This window comes from Bubalus bubalis, chromosome 5, assembly GCF_019923935.1.
Source record: "Bubalus bubalis isolate 160015118507 breed Murrah chromosome 5, NDDB_SH_1, whole genome shotgun sequence".
NCBI lineage: Eukaryota > Metazoa > Chordata > Mammalia > Artiodactyla > Bovidae > Bubalus > Bubalus bubalis.
In genome coordinates, this window is record NC_059161.1 from 75,612,293 (window position 1) to 75,630,783 (window position 18,491).

The 18,491-nt window shown below is 37.7% G+C and overlaps 1 protein-coding gene across 5 annotated transcripts in view; it reads left to right on the forward strand.

Annotated features, from left to right (window-relative positions):
* CFH (complement factor H) overlaps window positions 1-18,491 on the forward strand; it is a 482,162-nt gene that overhangs the window by 404,265 nt on the left and 59,406 nt on the right. For all 5 annotated transcript variants that reach the window (XM_045165769.1, XM_045165762.1, XM_045165765.1 and 2 more), the window contains one exon: window positions 17,038-17,211. In XM_045165769.1, the coding sequence (XP_045021704.1) occupies window positions 17,038-17,211 (174 nt within the window). The remainder of the gene's footprint in view (window positions 1-17,037; window positions 17,212-18,491) is intronic.

An 18,491-nucleotide genomic window follows, 5' to 3' on the forward strand; every position in this document is an offset into this window, starting at 1 on the left:
GATCCATACATGACTACTGGAAAAACCATAGCCTTGTCTTAATGGGCCTTTGTCAGGAATTTGATGTCTCTGCTTTCAGTACACTGTCTTGTTGACTGCAGCCATGAAATTAAAACATGCTTGCTCCATTAAAGTGAGATACAACAAACCTAGACAGGTGTCAAGTTAGTAAATGGTACTTAGGAAGGACAGGGAAGCCTGGTATGCTGCAGTCCATGGGGTTGCGAAAAGTCAGACACGACTCTGTGACTGAACAACAACAACAACAACAACATATGAAGGAAACAGTGGGAGGGAAGACAAGAAGCTTAATTGAAACTGCAAAACTCAGTTTGTGAAATGGAACATTTTCAGTTACCACACTTAGCTGTAAGTTTATTCCGAGTGAGGACAAGTCTATTTGTTATCCCAACTGAAATATGCTACTCAAGTAGTTTGATTTTGAGCATTATATTGCCCATATGTGTAATGAATGTAATTATGTGATAGTTTCAACATTCTATGGCATTGTCCTTTGAGATTAGAAAGAAAACTGACCTTTTCCAGCCCTGGAGCCTCTGCTGAGTTTTCCAAATTAGCTGGCATATTGAGTGCAGCACTTTATTGGCATTATCTTTTAGGATTTGAAATAGCACAGCTGGAACTCCATCACCTCCACTAGCTTTGTTTGCAGTAATGCTTCCTAAGGCCCACTTGACTTCACACTCCAGGATTTCTGGCTCTAGGTGAGCTATCACACCATCATGGTTATCCGGGTCATTAAGAACTTTTTTTGGACAGATTTTCTATGTATTCCTGCCACGTCTTAATATCTTCTGCTTCTGCTAGGTCCAACTGTTTCTATCCTTCAGTGCCCATCTTTGCATGAAATGTGCCTTTTGTATCTCTAATTTTCTTAAAAAAAATCTTTAGTCTTTACCATTCTATTGCTTTCCTCTATTTCTATGCACTGTTTACTTAAGGATGCTTTCTTATCTCTTCGTTCTATTCTTTTGAACTCTTCATTCAGGTGGAATAAGGTAGAGTTCATATTTAAGGTGCCCCTTACATGCACAGAGGCCATTCCCTGATGGCTCAACGTTTAAAGAATCTGCCTGCAATGCAGGAGACACAGGAAAAATTAATTTGATTCCTGGGTTGTGACAATTCTGTGGAGGAGGAAATGGAAATCCTCACCCTTACTCTTGCCTGGAAAATTTCATGGACAGAGGAGACTGGCGGGCTAAAATCCAAAGGATAGCAAAAGTCAGACACGATTGGGTGACTAAGCATGTAGCTATAGCCACGGAATGTGCGGATCTGTATATCAATAGTGTCCTATGAGTTCTTGCACACTGGGATGACCCAGAGGGATGGTATGGGGAGGGAGGAGGGAGGAGGGTTCAGGGTGGGGAACACATGTATACCTGTGGAGGATTCATTTTGATATTTGGCAAAACTAATACAATTATGTAAAGTTTAAAAATAAAATAAAATTAAAAAAAATAAAATATTTTCTGTAGTTTAATACTTGGCTGTCTGGTTGTATGGATATAAAACTCCTGGTTTTCATTTTCTTTTCTTAACTTTTATTAAAATGCTCTTCTATTATTGCCTTGGTCTTTTAGTTTCTTTGGAGAATTCTAAAGTCCTTCCATTTCCCCCTTCCTTTTAATCACCTAGAGCTCTGAGGAACTTCCCATTACCTTTACAGAGAAGACATTTTTTACCTGTCTATTCTAAATATGCAATATGATGAGTCTCATAAAATATATATAGCTATGTCATCATTTAGTTGCCAGGCTGTGTCCAATTCTTGCAATCCCATGGACTGTAGCCTGCCAAGCTCCTCTGTCCATGGTATTTCCCAGGCAAGAATACTGGAGTAGGTTTCCATTTCCTTCCCAATACATCTATACAACTACTCTATAATCAAGATGTAGAATATTTTCATCATCTCAAATATTCCTTCATGACTTTTGAAGTCTCTGCATATTCCATAACTACACTATTTCTTTTTGGAGTGGTGGTTTGGGTTCAATGAGAAATGAACTTTTGAAGAAAAACAGTAAATTTTAACTTTACATTTTATTCTGAATTTTTTTAAAGCAAAGTTAGACATATAAATAGATAAACAGCTAAAGTTAATCTTAATCTGATTGATAATTTTTTTAACACACATGTATGCCTGTGTTGGAGAAGGCAATGGCACCCCACTCCAGTACTCTTGCTTGGAAAATCCCATGGATGGAGGAGCCTGGTAGGCTGCAGTCCATGGGGCCGCTAAGAGTCAGACACGACTGAGTGACTTCACTTTCACCTTTCACTTTCATGCATTGGAGAAGGAAATGGCAACCCACTCCAGTGTTCTTGCCCAGAGAGTCCCAGGGATGGCTGAGCCTGGAGGGTTGTCGTCTATGGCGTCACCCAGAGTTGGACACGACTGAAGTGACTTGGCAGCAGTAGCAGCATGCCCGTGTAACTATTATCCAGGACTAAATTGAGCAAATGTGCAGCACATCATCAGGATTCCTTATGTCTCTTCCCATTCTGTACCACACCTTACCTCGTAGGCACTACCTTCGTGATGAGGTTTTCCACCTCGTGAAATGCCTACCAATGAAATGATAAGATACGTACTTAGTGAGTGTGTTCAATTTTTTCCATTTACAAGGGCTGTGAGATTATCCCAAACTTTATAGCAGTACTTCATTTTGTTTTCTAAATTAGTGAATCTTAATCCATTGTAAGAAAATGCTACAAATGTTTTATCCATTCTCTGAATGTTCATGGGAACAATGTGCATTTTTGCCATTTATGAATAAAGCTGCAATGAACAATTCTGTATGTGTCTTTTTAAGGGGATGCACTCCAGATCCTCTGGTGAGGGAGAGGTTAAGGGGAGAAACTTCCAGGTGCAAAATAGATGAATCATAAACATGAAATATTCAGTGTGGAGCATATAGTCAATGATTATGCAATTTTTTAAATCTTGCTAGATTGTAACTAGACTTACTGTAGCAATTATTTTGAAATGGACAGAAACATGGAGTCACTGCACTGTGTAACAGAAAGTAACACAATGTTGTAGGCCAACTGTACTTAAAAGAACAAACAAATACTTTGAAAAAGAGATCTCATTTGTGGTTACCATAGGCTAGGGCTGGAGAGAGGGGAACTGGATGAAGCCAGTCAAAAGGTACCAACTTCCTGCTGTGAGATAGATTAGTACTAAGCATGTAGTGTACAACATGCTTAATATGACTAATTCTGCTGTATCTGAAGTATGAAAGTTAATAGGATGGTAAGTCCTGAGTTCTCATCACAAATTCTTTTTTTCTTTAATTTTATATCTATATGAGATGATGGATATTCACAAACCTTATTGTTATAATCATTTCAGGATATATGTAAATGACATCATTAGGCCATACACCTTAAACTTATGCAGTACTTTATGTCAATTATATGTTAACACAATTGGAAAAATTGATAATCATAAAACCCACACATAAATAGCATGTAAATGAAGGGATTGTGCTATAATTTATATGATTGGTTTTAAGTGCTACCAAATTTTTTTTTTTTTTAATCTATTCACTTTCCTAAGTCCATGAAAATATGGATGACCCAAATGGCTGGGAAAAACTTCACCTACTCTCTTGAAATATATTATTGGAAGTTGGTATCTGATATATGGCTTTGGAGCCAGTCCATATTAGCCACAGAAAGTTGTGCACATAGATAGCAGGTGATAAATACAATAACTTATTGTGAAACTACCAACAGAAACAAGTTAGGGACATTTCAAAACTTTGAACTTTGATATTTACTAAATGGCACTAATTAACTAGCGTCATTGTAATGCATAAATTCAGTCACACTAGGTGACTGCAAAGGAAGCAGATTTTTGAACCCTAAACAGTGCAACTGGAGTATTTGTGTGAATGTACCATTGGGAAAATCTAACATGTTGTTGTTAATCAATGGCCTTCTCACCTTGTGGTTTTACACTGCTCATGGACAGGGTAAGTTGAAACAGATGTGAACACTCAGCCTTCCTCCTAAATATAACTGTCTACTTTCCTTTGTGTGTATTTCTGATTGAATCGACTGGTTGAAATAGTCTGCACTGTGAGATAACCATAAGAATACCTTAATGGAAAAATGATCAGATATTCACCTAAAAGGGGAAAACGAAATGAGTACTTTTCTATGTCAGCTGAGTTCCACAGTGCAAAAAGGTACTCTATGTAGATTATGGGGTCATGTGAATATGCTCATGGAAATGTGAATAGAAAATGTGTCATAGAAAAGTATATTATATATAATTCCAGAATGTTTAGGAGAATCTTACTTGTAATATGAGGAAACTTTGGAGAACAATGGTTATTTTTACAATTTTACAGGTTCAAATATATTTTTTCCAGGTTCAAATCTCATTTTAAATATGTTCAGTTTACTGTATTGCAATTATAGTTTAATAAATCTATTAAAGGTCATTAACATCACTGTTAGTTTTAAAAGACCAGCTTAGGTACAAGATATATTTTCCTTTTACAAAATGTGGAATACAGTCTTAATTTCCAGTGTAGTGCCAATACATTTAGAATTATTTTCAGAGAGAAATGTAAATGTTGACAACCTTAAAAAACATCTTGCCACTTTTAATTTGAAACTTATAAGTTCTTTCATTAGTTATCTATTACATGTCAGGCTCGATCTCCCAATTCATTCCTCTACTCTCGGGCCCCCTTGTATCCATACATCCATTCTCTATGCCTGTATCTCTATGCTTGCTTTGCAAATAAGTTCATCTGTAACATTTTTCTAGATTCCATATATAAGCAATATTATACAATATTTATTTTTCTGTTTCTGACTTTCTGCACTCTATATGATAGTGTCTAGGTCTTTCCACATCTCTGCAAATTGCACAATTTCATCAATTTTAATGGCTGAATAATATTTCATTGTATATATGTACCACTTTTTCTGCATCTATTCTTCTGTTGATGGACATTTAGGTTGATTCTGTGTCCTGGTTGTTGTGAATAAAATAGATAACTAATGAGAACCTCTTGTGTATCATAGGCAGCTCCACTCAATGCTCTCTGGTGACCTAAATGGGAAGGAAATCCAAAAAAAAAAAAGGATATATATATATATATATATATATATATTCATATAACTGATTCATTTTGATGTACAGCATAAGCTAAGCCAACATTTTAAAACAACTCCAATAAAAATTAAAGAAAAACCAAAATTAAATTATATATATTGGCAAAACCAATACAATATTGTAAATTTAAAAAATAAAATAAAAAAATAAACAAACAGCCAATAATGCAAAAAAATTAATTATATAAATGTATTAACATAAGTAAAATTATATTAAAAACAAAGATTTTACTCCAAAATATAAAACATATATGTTTTTCATTATAATGTTTTTGTCTTTCATTTTCTTTAATAACCTATTTGTCTTCAAGTTTTTGTAAATGAAAACTCTAATGAGTTTTATGATACCTTGTGAAATTCAAGGTGTGAATAGAATACGCATCACTCTGCATTACTCATCTCATAATTTGTTGCATGTTATTTTAGTCCATTTGGCAATTTTCTTCATCAACAACATTTACAGCACAATAAAGCTCCCTGTCCAGTCATTAGTGTTACAATTAAGAGCAGCTCAGGCCCCAGATCACTGAAAAGAAAGGCTGCATCATCATTATTCTTGCTGAGGAGCAGGCAGACATACATTGTTTCTCCTGATTCACAGGTATATGAGTGATGGCTTATTAATCAACTAGAATAAGACTATAGACGTATTTCCAAACAAGAGGAGAAAGAGTATACAATATGAAAGAGAAATGTGAAACTTTGACAAATCTTCACCAGATATTCCAGTGCAACACTTGTCTTCTCATTAACAGCTGAACTCTTTCCAAAAGTGGTCTTAAAGCTAAATGTTGGAATATTTAAGCAAAGTTTTTTTTCATAATTTATGGGTGCACTTATGAAATTTTTAGCATGCAAAATAATTGTAATATCAGATTCAAGCCATTAAGTAAAACTCACATCACCTAACACCGATTGTTGTAGATGCCTGCATGCTAAGTTGTTTCAGTCGTGTCTGATTTTTTGCCTCCCCATCAAATCTAGCACACCAGGCTTCTCTGTCCATGGGATTTTCCAGGCAAGAATACTGGAGTGGGTTACCATGCCCTCCTCCAGGGGATCATCCACACCCAAGGATCAAACCTGCCTGTACCATGTCTCCTGCATTGGCAGGCGGGTTCCTTCTTTACCACTAGCACCAACTGTGATGCCCATTATATTAGATACATAGTCCTAATTAACAAATTTTCCAGAGAACATACTGGCTTAAGACAATACACCTCCATATTCTTAGAGTCCTGTGAGTCAGGAATAAGGAAAAGGCTTCGTTGGCTACTTATGCGTCACTCTGTTTGGGGGGCAACTGGGTAATGACCTGGGCTGCTGTCACCTGGACGCTCAGCTGGGCTGGAGGATTTGCTTGCAAGTTGGCTCACTCTCCTGGCTTTTGGGGGAGGCCTCAGCACCTGACCACTTGGGCATCTCCTCATCTTGCTTGAGAGACAGCTAGCTTTCCTCAGGGCCAGTGACCCCAGACAGGGAGGAGGAAGCCTCCACAGAAAGCATAATTTCTTTTTTAATTTCTTTTAAAATGAAGGTGTTAGCAGTATTAAACAGATTTCAATCTACATAAGAATTATACTAAGGATATTTAATCTTGTTTAAGATGGATTTATGAAAATGGTGCTTAGTCCCTCAATCATGTCCAACTCTTTGCGACCCTTTGGACTCTAGCCGTCCAGGCTTCTCTGCCCACGGAATTCTTCAGGCAAGATTACTGGAGTGGGTTGCCACTTCCTTCTGCAAGGGAATATGATTGACCCAGGGATCAAACTTACAGCTCCCTTGTCTTCTGCATTACAGGTAGATTTATCCATTGAGCCATAGGGGAAGCCTATGAAAATGGCAGATCAACCCAAATGTATTAAATCACAGGAAAGTTATCCCACAAGGGACCTTGTAAAGTTCTTGTAGACAAGATGAGGAAATTGGCCAGTTAAATAGTTTATCAGATATTCATAATTTCATTAAATAAGCTGATTATCAGATGCAGGATTTTGTTCTCAGGCCTGCTCCTTTGCTGTTTTGTATCAACAACCAGTTTAATGGAGCAGAGGAGATGTGCCTGGAATGATACTGAGGTACTGAAAGTGAACCCACATTAGGACAGGTTCATCACTCAGAAAGACACCCATGTGTGAGGTTGGACTCAATAACGGGATATTTAGCTGTGATAATTATAAGATGCTGGGCCTGGGTCATAGGAATAAGCAGCACAAATACAGAAAGACTAGAAACACTTTTAAAATTTAGTGAATACTTTTCATCAATGTTGAGATCAATTTGAGCCAACACTATGATGGACAGCCGAGCCTGCTCATGAGACCAGAACTTGTATGGGTAGAAGTGTTAGAGGAGAATGAGGTTGTTCTGAGTCCTGACAGAGTCAGTGCCACTCTGACCGTAGTGGGCTATTGTATGTGCTTCAATAAATGATCTGGTGAGAGAGACAAATACAGATTCACATGTGATCAAATAAAAGAGAGGAGGAAAATAGCTCAGGCCAGTGATAGTAATGATGTTTATTATTAATTATGCCCTCTTTGTTTACCTTTTGGAAGTGAGTCTCAGTGGATTATTTTACTGTATTCATGTTCTATGAACAATCAAAAGGAGGTGAATATATATACTAGATCTGAAGTCAGATAATCAGGACTGAAATCTCTCTACAATGTAATAACAAAGTTAGCTGAGTCCTTTTCACTTGACTCCTGCAAATATGGACACTCAAGCTTACCCAACATGGTATTATTGTTAAATATACATATCTTGACATACATTGTGAAATTTGTAAAATTCAAGGATGAAGAGAAATTATTCTAATCTCCACAAAGTAGTGGGAAGAAACCTAGACTGGTACTTAAGAGAATTCAAACTAAATAAGCATTTCACACGAGAAAAATGTAGAGAAGCTTCGAAAAAGTGTGGGAAATCTATTAGTGATGAGAGATGCAGACTATAGGCCATGAGATTGTATAATAGACAAGTCTTCGTTTAAAGGATTAAGATATACAAAGATTCAAAGTTTATAATTCACTTAGTAAGCATATATGTGAAAATTACTCAAAATATATTAAAATAAATTGTAATTATGTTTTACCTCATTTAAAATATTTGTAAGAAATACTGGAAAATGCATCATTCTCCAATTAAAATTAGACACAAGCATTCAAGGGTTTCCCTTAATCTTAATCATTTGGAAATTAAGAATTATTGATTGTTCATTTCTCCGATTAGACAAGCAAGGAAAAAGGTGCCAAATATCTAGTTCGAGGATAAATGATAATGTTATTTTCCTGTGTGATTAGATCCATGAAAATTATTGTGGTTTAAGGGTTTTTCTAGTAGTCATGTATGGATGTGAGAGTTGGACTGTGAAGAAAGCTGAGCACCAAATAATTGATGCTTTTGAACTGTGGTGTTGGAGAAGACTCTTGAGAGTCCCTTGGATTGCAAGGAGATCCAACCAGTCTATTCTAAAGGAGATCAGTTTTGGGTGTTCTTTGGAAGGAATGATGCTAAAGCTGAAACTCCAGTACTTTGGCCACCTCATGTGAAGAGTGGACTCGTTGGAAAAGACTCTGATGCTGGGAGGGATTGAGGGCAGGAGGGAAAGTGAAGACAGAGGAGGAGATGGCTGGATGGCATCACCGACTCGATATATAGAGAGAGACTCGATGGACATGAGTTTTGGTGATCTCCAGGAGTTGGTGATGGACAGGGAGGCCAGGTGTGCTGCAATTTATGGGGTCGCAAAGAGTCGGACACAACTGAGTGACTGAACTGAACTGAACTGAACTGATAAATATCACGTTTCCAATAAACAGAAAATTAAAGTAATGAATGTTAATTGGCAAAAAAAAAAAAACTGTTTTCTTTCTACATTGACTTGGTGTGAGAAAAAGTGTCAGGATTTTGGTTTCTGATGAGAATGGAAAAGAAAGAAAAAGAAGTCAGTTGAGCCACAAGATAAAATCTGTATTTTCACCTCTTGACTAAGATGCTAATTTAGTCAACAACTGTTAGCACTTCTGCACTTAAGGAGAATTAATTTAATAAGTCTCTATAGTTTTCTACCAAGAGAATCCACATACAAATTTTATATGATATGACTCACAAGACATAATTTGACCTTCAATATCAAGGACCTCTTTACATACTTCAATCATCTGAATTTTTCCTTTTTTAATTTATTTTATTATTATCATTATTTGGAAAATATGAAGGTGGGTGGATTCTACTCAATGAGAGAGGATTTTATGAGCTGAAGCTGATATGAGGCAAAGAAAAGATGATTTAGGATATTTCAAGGCATATTAACACTTGGATTGATTTTATGATTGAAGAAAACTCATAGGGAATTTTACAAAAAGGAATGATATCATTTTAGTTGGATTTTTGAAGGCTGTTTGTACTTTTTTAGTATGTTCTGCTTATGGTGGAAAAGAGAAGACTCAAGAAGCCACGTAGGGTGAAAAAGTGTGGAGATTAGATAAATTCTTGGCTGAAGTGATGTAGAGCAGAGGATAGATTTGTGATATATTTTCCTGGTAGTGAACACAGGTAACATTACTAAATGTTGGTTGTCAGGAAGAGCAAATGGTGAAGGGACTCATGTTTCATATACCATTTTCTCATAACAAGCAAAATGGAAGTGACTTTGTAGGTTGTATGATGCAAAACATGTCTAAAAGGAAGAATGAGAATCTTTAGAAAAATTGAGGCAGGGAAAAGCAAATCAGTCAGATGGAGAGGAAGGGGAAGTGGCTTTGAGGCCTCTTTGAGCATGAAGTCCCTTGTTCCCATTGCTCTCAGGGGCCTTAACATAGGTTGCAGGCAGAGAAGAAGTCAGTGATGGAGTGAATATGGGCAGTCCAAAGTTCTGAGGGGTGGTATACACCATGCTGAAAGATTAGGCTTTTATGAAGACTAGTTTGGGAATCAATGCAGCATTTTAAGTGGAGTAGTGAAGTGACAGGAAAAATATCATTAAGTTGTAAACAGGAAAGAAAAGATTGAGATGAAGGGAGAATAGAATCTGGGAATTTAGTCACTGTTGCTGGAATCCCAGCAGAAATTGTTTGAGAGAAGACAGTGTGAAAGATGATGGCCAGCTTTTGTTTGTTTGTTTGTTTTTGACAGAAACTTGAAGGGATGGCAATCACAAGAGCTGGTCAGTTGCTATTTGGAGATGCAATACAATGAGTTAAATTAATTTCTTTGATAAAGTATTTTGTCAATAATTACTCTATTATCAAGAAAAAAATATATATATATATTTACAGATCATTCACTGAAATTATGTATCAAATTTGACCTAATTTTAAAAAATATGGTATTTTAATTACATAGCAGAACTACATGAGTTCATGTAAGTTGAATGCAATATCTGTGATACAATTCCTTCATATTTAAGAAAAAAATTCCATAGTTATTTATATGTAAATTATTTCCATGAGAATGTTTTCCCTCAAAAAACACATATATTCTTCTTGAATATATTGATTTTTGCTTTCCCAATATATGCAAGTGTTAGAACACTTATTTGGAGAAGGAAATGGCAACCCACTCCAGTGTTCTTGCCTGGAGAATCCCAGGGACGGCGGAGCCTGGTGGGCTGCCGTCTATGGGGTTGCACAGAGTCGGACACGGCTGAAGCGCCTTGGCAGCAGCAGAACACTTATTAAGTGCCTCAGCAGTACAACTGGAAACATTATTTGGTATAAGAATATTGAATGATATGAGAAAAGTTCATTATGTATTGCTAATTATTATTTTTTTAAGCAAGTTTAAATGATTTGGAATTGAGATCACATATTTTTCTACTTTTGATTATGTTTGAAAATTTTTATAAAAAGCTTTAAAAAAATGATATATGTAGAAGAGGCCTATGCACTGTCATATGGAGTGAAGTAAGTCAGAAAGAAAATCAACTATTGTGTATTAACACATATATGTAGAATCTGAAAAAATTGGTAGAGATGATCTTATTTACAAAGGTGAAACAGAGACACAGATGTAGAGAACAAACATATGGATACCAAGGGGGAAAGGGGAGTGGGATGAATTGTAAGACTGGGATTGACATATATAGAGATATTATTGATACTATGTATAAAATAGAAAATCAATGAGAACCTACTGTATAGCGCAGGGAACTCAGTGCTCTGTGGAGACACAAATGGAAAGGAAATCCAAAAAAGAAGGGATATATGTATACATATAGTTCATTAACTGTGCTGTACAGTAGAAACTAACACAGCACTGTGAAGCAAATAAACACCAATAAAAATTAGGAAAAATAAAAATAAAAACAAAGCCTAGAAAAAGTTGAAAAAAAGAGAAAGGCATTAAGTACATGATATTTTCTAGCTTTCTACAAATGAAGGGCAGGAGGCAATATAAATATTTAGTAATACCAAATGGGTAAACATCCTTTTGATGTAATTTCCCACAGCTCTAGAAATTGATGTTCAGATTCATTCAAAATTCTATAATATATAAAATGCTTGTTACAACAAGTACCTTCTTTATATAACATTAATCTAAAAAAAAAGCAAAATATATGGAAAAACAGGGTATATATGAATAGGCTGTTTTACATAAATCACAATGAAACTACTTTGGTATTCCGTTTTACACATACAGCTGATGAAGTTACTAGACATTATTTATGTCAAGAAGACTAATTTATCCCCCAACTAAATAAATCAGCAACAAGATTTAAATCAGAATTTTAACTTTCTTCCAAAATGAATGTTAAAAACAACTGATACATTATTCATCAAGCATTCAAGTCAAAACAGGACTTTGTTTGGTGGCCTAATTTACTTAATGGAATGGAAACAAAAGTTTTATCTTTATATAACTTATGCCTGGGACACAGTACTTTGACATATAATGAACATTTTGGAATTTAATCCCGTTTATTTAGAAATTTTCTGCAAACCACCAGTCATTATAAATGGACAAGCTGTACTTCCAAAAGCAACTTATAAGGCAAATGAACGAGTTCAATATAGATGTGCAGCTGGTTTTGAATATGGTCAGAGAGGAGATACAGTATGCACTAAATCTGGATGGACTTCAGCTCCTGCTTGTATAGGCAATGTTACATTTCTTCTATATCTTTTGCTGTATATTTTACCAGTTGCTTTAACTCAAATACTCCTTACCACTAAGCAGTTTATTTTTTCTGAAAATGGAGTATTGATGTTTATTTGTTGTTGTTTAGTTGAAGTCATGTCTGACTCCTTTGAGATCCCATGGACTATAGCCCGCCAGGCTCCTTTGTCCTTGGGATTTCCCAGGCAACAATACTGGCATGGATTGGCACTGCCTTCTCCACAGGATCTTCCTGACCCAGGGACTGAACCTCTATCTCCTCCATTGGATTCTTTACCACTGAGCCACCTGGAAAGCATGACTTAAAAAAAAAAAAAAAAAAAAAAAAAGATTATTGCAAATTGATCCTTGTTGTGTACTATCAAAGTTGATATAAATGACTGAGTAGAACTTTATAAATCAGAAAGGACTATGTCAAGGGGTAGCACACTATTGTTGTGTACACACAGTTGTTGTGCAGTCATGAAGTTGTGCCCAACATTTGGCAACCCCATAAACGGCAGCATGCCAGGTTTCCCTGTCCTTCACTATCTCCCAGAGTTTGCTCGGACTCATGTCTATTGAGTTAGTGATGCCATTCAACCATCTCATCCTCTGTTGTTCCCTTCTCCCACCACCTTCAATCTTTCCTAGCATCAGAGTCTTTTCTAGTGAGTCAGCTCTTCACATCAGATGGCCAAAGCATTGGAGCTTCAGCTTCAGTCCTTCCAATGAATATTCAGGGTTGATTTCCTTTAGGATTGACTCGTTTGATCTCCTTGCTACCCAAGAGTCTCTCAAGAGTCTTCTCCAGCACTACAGTTTGAAAGCATCAGTTCTTTGGTGCTCAGCCTTCTTTATGGTCCAAATTACTCATCCATATATGACTACAGGAAAAACCATAGCTTTGACTAGACAGACCTCTGTTGGCAAAGTAATGTCTCTGGTTTTTAATATGCTGTCTAGGTTTGTCATAACTTTTCTTTGAAGGAGTAAGCATCTTTTAATTTCATGGCTGCAGTCACCAACTGCAGTGATTTTGGAGCCCAAGACTATAAATTCTGCCACTGCTTCCAGTTTTTCTCCTCTATTTGCCATGAAATGATGGGACCAATTGCCATGATCTTGTTTTTTTGGATGTTGAATTTTAAGCCAGCTTTTTTACTGTCCTCTTTCACTTTCATCAAGAGGCTCTTTAGTTCCTCTTCACTTTCTGCCATTGGGTGCTATCATCTGCATATCTGAGGTTGTTGATATTTCTCCTGGCAATCTTGATGCCAGCTTGTGATTCATCCAGTCCAGAAATTCACAAGATGTACTCTGTATAGAAATTAAATAAGCACAGTGACAATATACAGCCTTGATGTACTCCTTTCTCAAATTTGAACCAGTTTGTTGTCCCATGTCTGGTTCACGCCATAGCGCCAGGTCAAATCCAGCCTGTTCCTTTTTGTAAACTAAGACTTACTGGAATAGAGACATGCCCATTCCTTATATGTATTGTCTATGGCTACTTCAGGGAAAAGGCTAATAGAGTTTTGCCAAGAGAACGCACTGGTCATAGCTAACACCCTCTTCCAACAACACAAAAGAAGACTCTACACATGGACATCACCAGATGGTCAACACCGAAATCAGATTGATTATATTCTTTGCAGCCAAAGATGGAGAAGCTCTATACAGTCAGCAAAAACAAGACCGGGGCTGACTGTGGCTCAGATCATGAACTCAATATTGCCAAATTCAGACTTAAATTGAAGAAAGTAGGGAAAACCACTAGACCATTCAGGTATGACTGAAATCAAATCCCTTATGATTATACAGTGGAAGTGAGAAATAGATTTAAGGGACTAGATCTGATAGAGTGCCTGATGAACTATGGACTGAGTTTCATGACATTGTACAGGAGACAGGGATCAAGACCATCCCCATGGAAAAGAAATTAAAAAAAGCAAAATGGCTGTTTGGGGAGGCCTTAGAAATAACTATGAAAAGAAGAGAAGCGAAAAGCAAAGGAGAAAAGGAAAGATAAAGCATCTGAATGCAGAGTTCCAGAGAATAGCAAGGAGAGATAAGAAAGCCTTCCTCAGCGATCAATGCAAAGAAATAGAGGAAGACGACAGAATGGGAAAGACTGGCGATCTCTTCAAGAAAATTAGATACCAAGGGAACATTTCATGCAAAGATGGCCTTGATAAAGGACAGAGATGGTATGGACCTAACAGAAGTGGAAGATATTAAGAAGAGGTGGCAAGAATACACAGAAGAACTATACAAAAAAGATCTTCACGATGAAGATAATCACGATGGTGTGATCATTCACCTAGAGCCAGACATCCTGGAATGTGAAGTCAAGTGGGCCTTAGAAAGCATCACTACGAACAAAGCTAGTGGAGGTGATGGAATTCCAGTTGAGCTGTTTCAAATCCTGAAAGATGATGCTGTGAAAGTGCTACACTCAATATGCCAGCAAATATGGAAAACTCAGCAGTGGCCACAGGACTCGAAAAGATCAGTTTTCATTCTAATCCCAAAGAAAGGCAATGCCAAAGAATGCTCAAACTACGACACAATTGCACTCTTCTCACACGCTAGTAAAGTAATGCTCAAAATTCTCCAAGCCAGGCTTCAGCAATACGTGAACCGTGAACTTCCAGATGTTCAAGCTGGTTTTAGAAGATGCAGAGGAACCAGAGATAAAATTGCCAACGTCCGCTGGATCATGGAAAAAGCAAGTGAGTTCCAGAAAAATATCTATATCTGCTTTATTGACTATGCCAAAGCCTTTGACTGTGTGGATCACAATAAACTGTGGAAAATTCTGAAAGAGATGGGAATACCAGACCACCTGACCTGCCTCTTGAGAAATCCGTATGTAGGTCAGGAAGCAACAGTTAGAACTGGACATGGAACAGCAGACTGGTTCCAAATAGGAAAAGGAGTATATCAAGGCTGTATATTGCCACCCTGATTATTTAACTTATATGCAAAGTACATCATGAGAAACACTGGGCTGGAAGAAACACAAGCTGGAATCAAGATTGCCAGGAGAATTATCAGTAACACCAGATATGCAGATGACACCACCCTTATGGCAGAAAGTGAAGAGGAACTAAAAAGCCTCTTGATGAAAGTGAAAGAGGAGAGTGGAAAAGTTGGCTGAAAGCGCAACATTCAGAAAACTAAGATCCTGGCATCTGGTCCCATCACTTCATGGCGAATAGATGGGGAAACAGTGGAAACAGTGTCAGACTTTATTGTTTTGGGCTCCAAAATCACTGCAGATGGTGATTGCAGCCATGAAATTAGAAGACACTTACTCCTTGAAAGGAAAGTTATGACCAACCTAGATAGCATATTCAAAAGCAGTGACATTACTTTACCAACAAAGGTCCGTCTAGTCAAGGCTATGGTTTTTCTAGTAGTCATGTATGGATGTAAGAGTTGGACTGTGAAGAAAGCTGAGTGCCGAAGAATTGATGCTTTTGAACTGTGGTGTTGGAGAAGACTCTTGAGAGTCCCTTGGACTGCAAGGAGATCCAACCAGTCCATTCTGAAGGAGATCAGTCCTGGGTGTTCTTTGGAAGGACTGATGTTTTAGCTGAAACTCCAGTACTTTGGCCACCTCATGTGAAGAGTTGACTCATTGGAAAAGACTCTGATGCTGGGAGGGGTTGGGGGCAGGAGCAGAAGGGGATAACAGAGGATGAGATGGCTGGATGGCATCCCTGACTCCATGGACATGAGTTTGAGTGAACTCTGGGAGTTGGTGATGAACAGGAAGGCCTGGTGTGCTGCAGTTCATGGGGTTACAGAGTCGGACACAACTGAGCGACTGAACTGACTGATGTCTACTTCTTCCCTACAATGGTGGAGCTCAGTATTTACGATAGACACCTTTCACCTGAGTCTTTATGTGAAAGAGGAGTTTTTAAACCTGGATTAGGTTATTTTATTACAATAAGAATAATGTATTCCAAAATCTTAGTGGCTTAAAAAACTAAGGTTTATTTTCTATGTATGTTCACTTCCAACCTTCATTGGAACCTGCATCTGCTATGTCTCTTGTCTTGGCAGGTGGATTCCTTACCACTTGTGCCAACTGGGAAGCCCATTGTATTAGATATATAGTCTTAATTAACAAATTTCCCGGAAAACATAGATCAGGAGGGACCCTCCTCATTATTTTAATTGTCCGAATCAGGGAATGGAGATATGACCTTCCATGTTCTTTTTTAATCACTGTAGCTGTGGGAAAGAGAACATGAAAATTCAATGACTTTTTCAACTCCCTCCCTCTCTAAAGGAAAACATTACTCCCACATTCATTTCATTGTCCTATGCAATCCCTGTATTTAAGTCTACTTCAAAAGGACAGGGTGTGCTATTGCAACAAGTGTCTGGAGGGAGGAGAATATTTTACAGCAGTACTTGTGAGAAATACAGAAGCCGAGAAACTTGCAGAAAGTGGAAAGAATAGCTGAAGTGATACATCATGAATTCTTTGCCAGATGTGGAATATCATGAAGAGTGTGTTGACTGTGGAGAAAGAGAGTTCAAGAGTACCTAGGGTACAGATACATCAGATGAGAAACACAATGAAGGGAAATGTAAGTGATACAGCAGGAGGGGTATGAGGCTGTGCTCATTTTACTGACTTTTGTGCTGTACGAAGAACAAATTAATAACATCCACTTTTATATTTGTATATAATTGATTATTTTAATGGATGTGATTTCTATATTGTGAACATACCTTTTGTCTTTTCAGAAATAATATGTGATCCTCCTCGTATTCCAAACGGTGTGTACAGACCTGAATTAAGCAAATACAGAGGTCAAGATAAAATCACTTATGAGTGTAAAAAGGGTTTTTTTCCTGAGATACGTGGAACTGATGCAACGTGTACCAGAGATGGCTGGGCACCTGTTCCGAGATGTGCCTGTATGTTCCATTCATATCTTGACCTTCTTCTTAATTGTGAAATTTCTTTCTCTTAAACACACAACAGTGGGGCACCATGCCCTATGCAGTATGGCAAATCCAAGTATCCGCCCTACTGTGTATGGTAATTTGGGGCTTTTAGAGGCATTATTTGCTTCTTGAAGTAGGCAATTCTAATAAGGAATAAAAACATTTTTGTAAACTAAAAACTCTTTACATTTTTGCCACTCAAAGATAAAATATGGCTGTGTTTTTGAATATATAAATCTCTAACAACCTACTCCACTATTCTTGCCTGGAGAATCCCATGGACAGAGAAGCTTGGCAGGATATAGTCCACAGGTGATCACAAAGAACTAGATATGACTGAAGTGAATTAGCATGCAAAATAATTGTAATACTGGATCTAAGTCATTAAGTAAAAATAACATCACATAGCACCTATTGTTTTAGATGCCCGCATGCATGCTAAATTCCACAGTCATGTCTGACTCTTTGCCACCCTATGGACTGTAGCCCACCAGGCTTCGCTGTCCATGGGATTTTCCAGGCAAGAATGCTGGAGTGCCTTCTTCCAGGTGTTCTTCTCAACTCAGGGATTGAAACCTGCATGTACTATGTCTCCTGCATTGGCAGGCGGCTTCTTTATCACTTGGGCTCACTGGGAAGCCATTGTATTAGATACATAGTCAAATTAACACGTTTCCCAGAAAACGTTTTGGCTTAGGACAACAACCCTCCATATTCTTAGAGCTCCTGTGGGTCAGGAATGAGGAAGGGCCTACACTGTCTGGTTCTGAATCACTATGCATGGGTGGCAGTCAGGGTATTGACCTGGGTCACTGTCACCTGGAGGCTCAGCTGGGCTGGAGGCTTTGCTTCCAAGTTGGCTCACTCTCCTGGCTTTGTGGGGAGGCCTCAGTACCTGACCAGCTGGGCATCTCTGCAGGTCACTTGAGAGACAGCTAGCTTTTCTCAGGGGCAGTGACCCCAGAGAGGGAGGAGGAAGCCTCCACACCAGGTATGACTTGGTCACACACTGTCATGTCAGTCATGTGTATTCTTTAGAAATGGACACTAAGTCCTGCACACTCAGTGGTGAGTACTTAGGTTCTGTTTGAAGAGAGGAGTGTGGAAGGCGTTGTGGACTTTCCTAAAACCGTAAAATATAGAAAAACATCAGGTCAGCTGAACAGAGTATTTTCTGGGGATGCTTCCTTTACTCCTCAACTTCCTCTAAGTTGCCTCTAAACAATCCTCTTCTTTCTAACAGTACACTG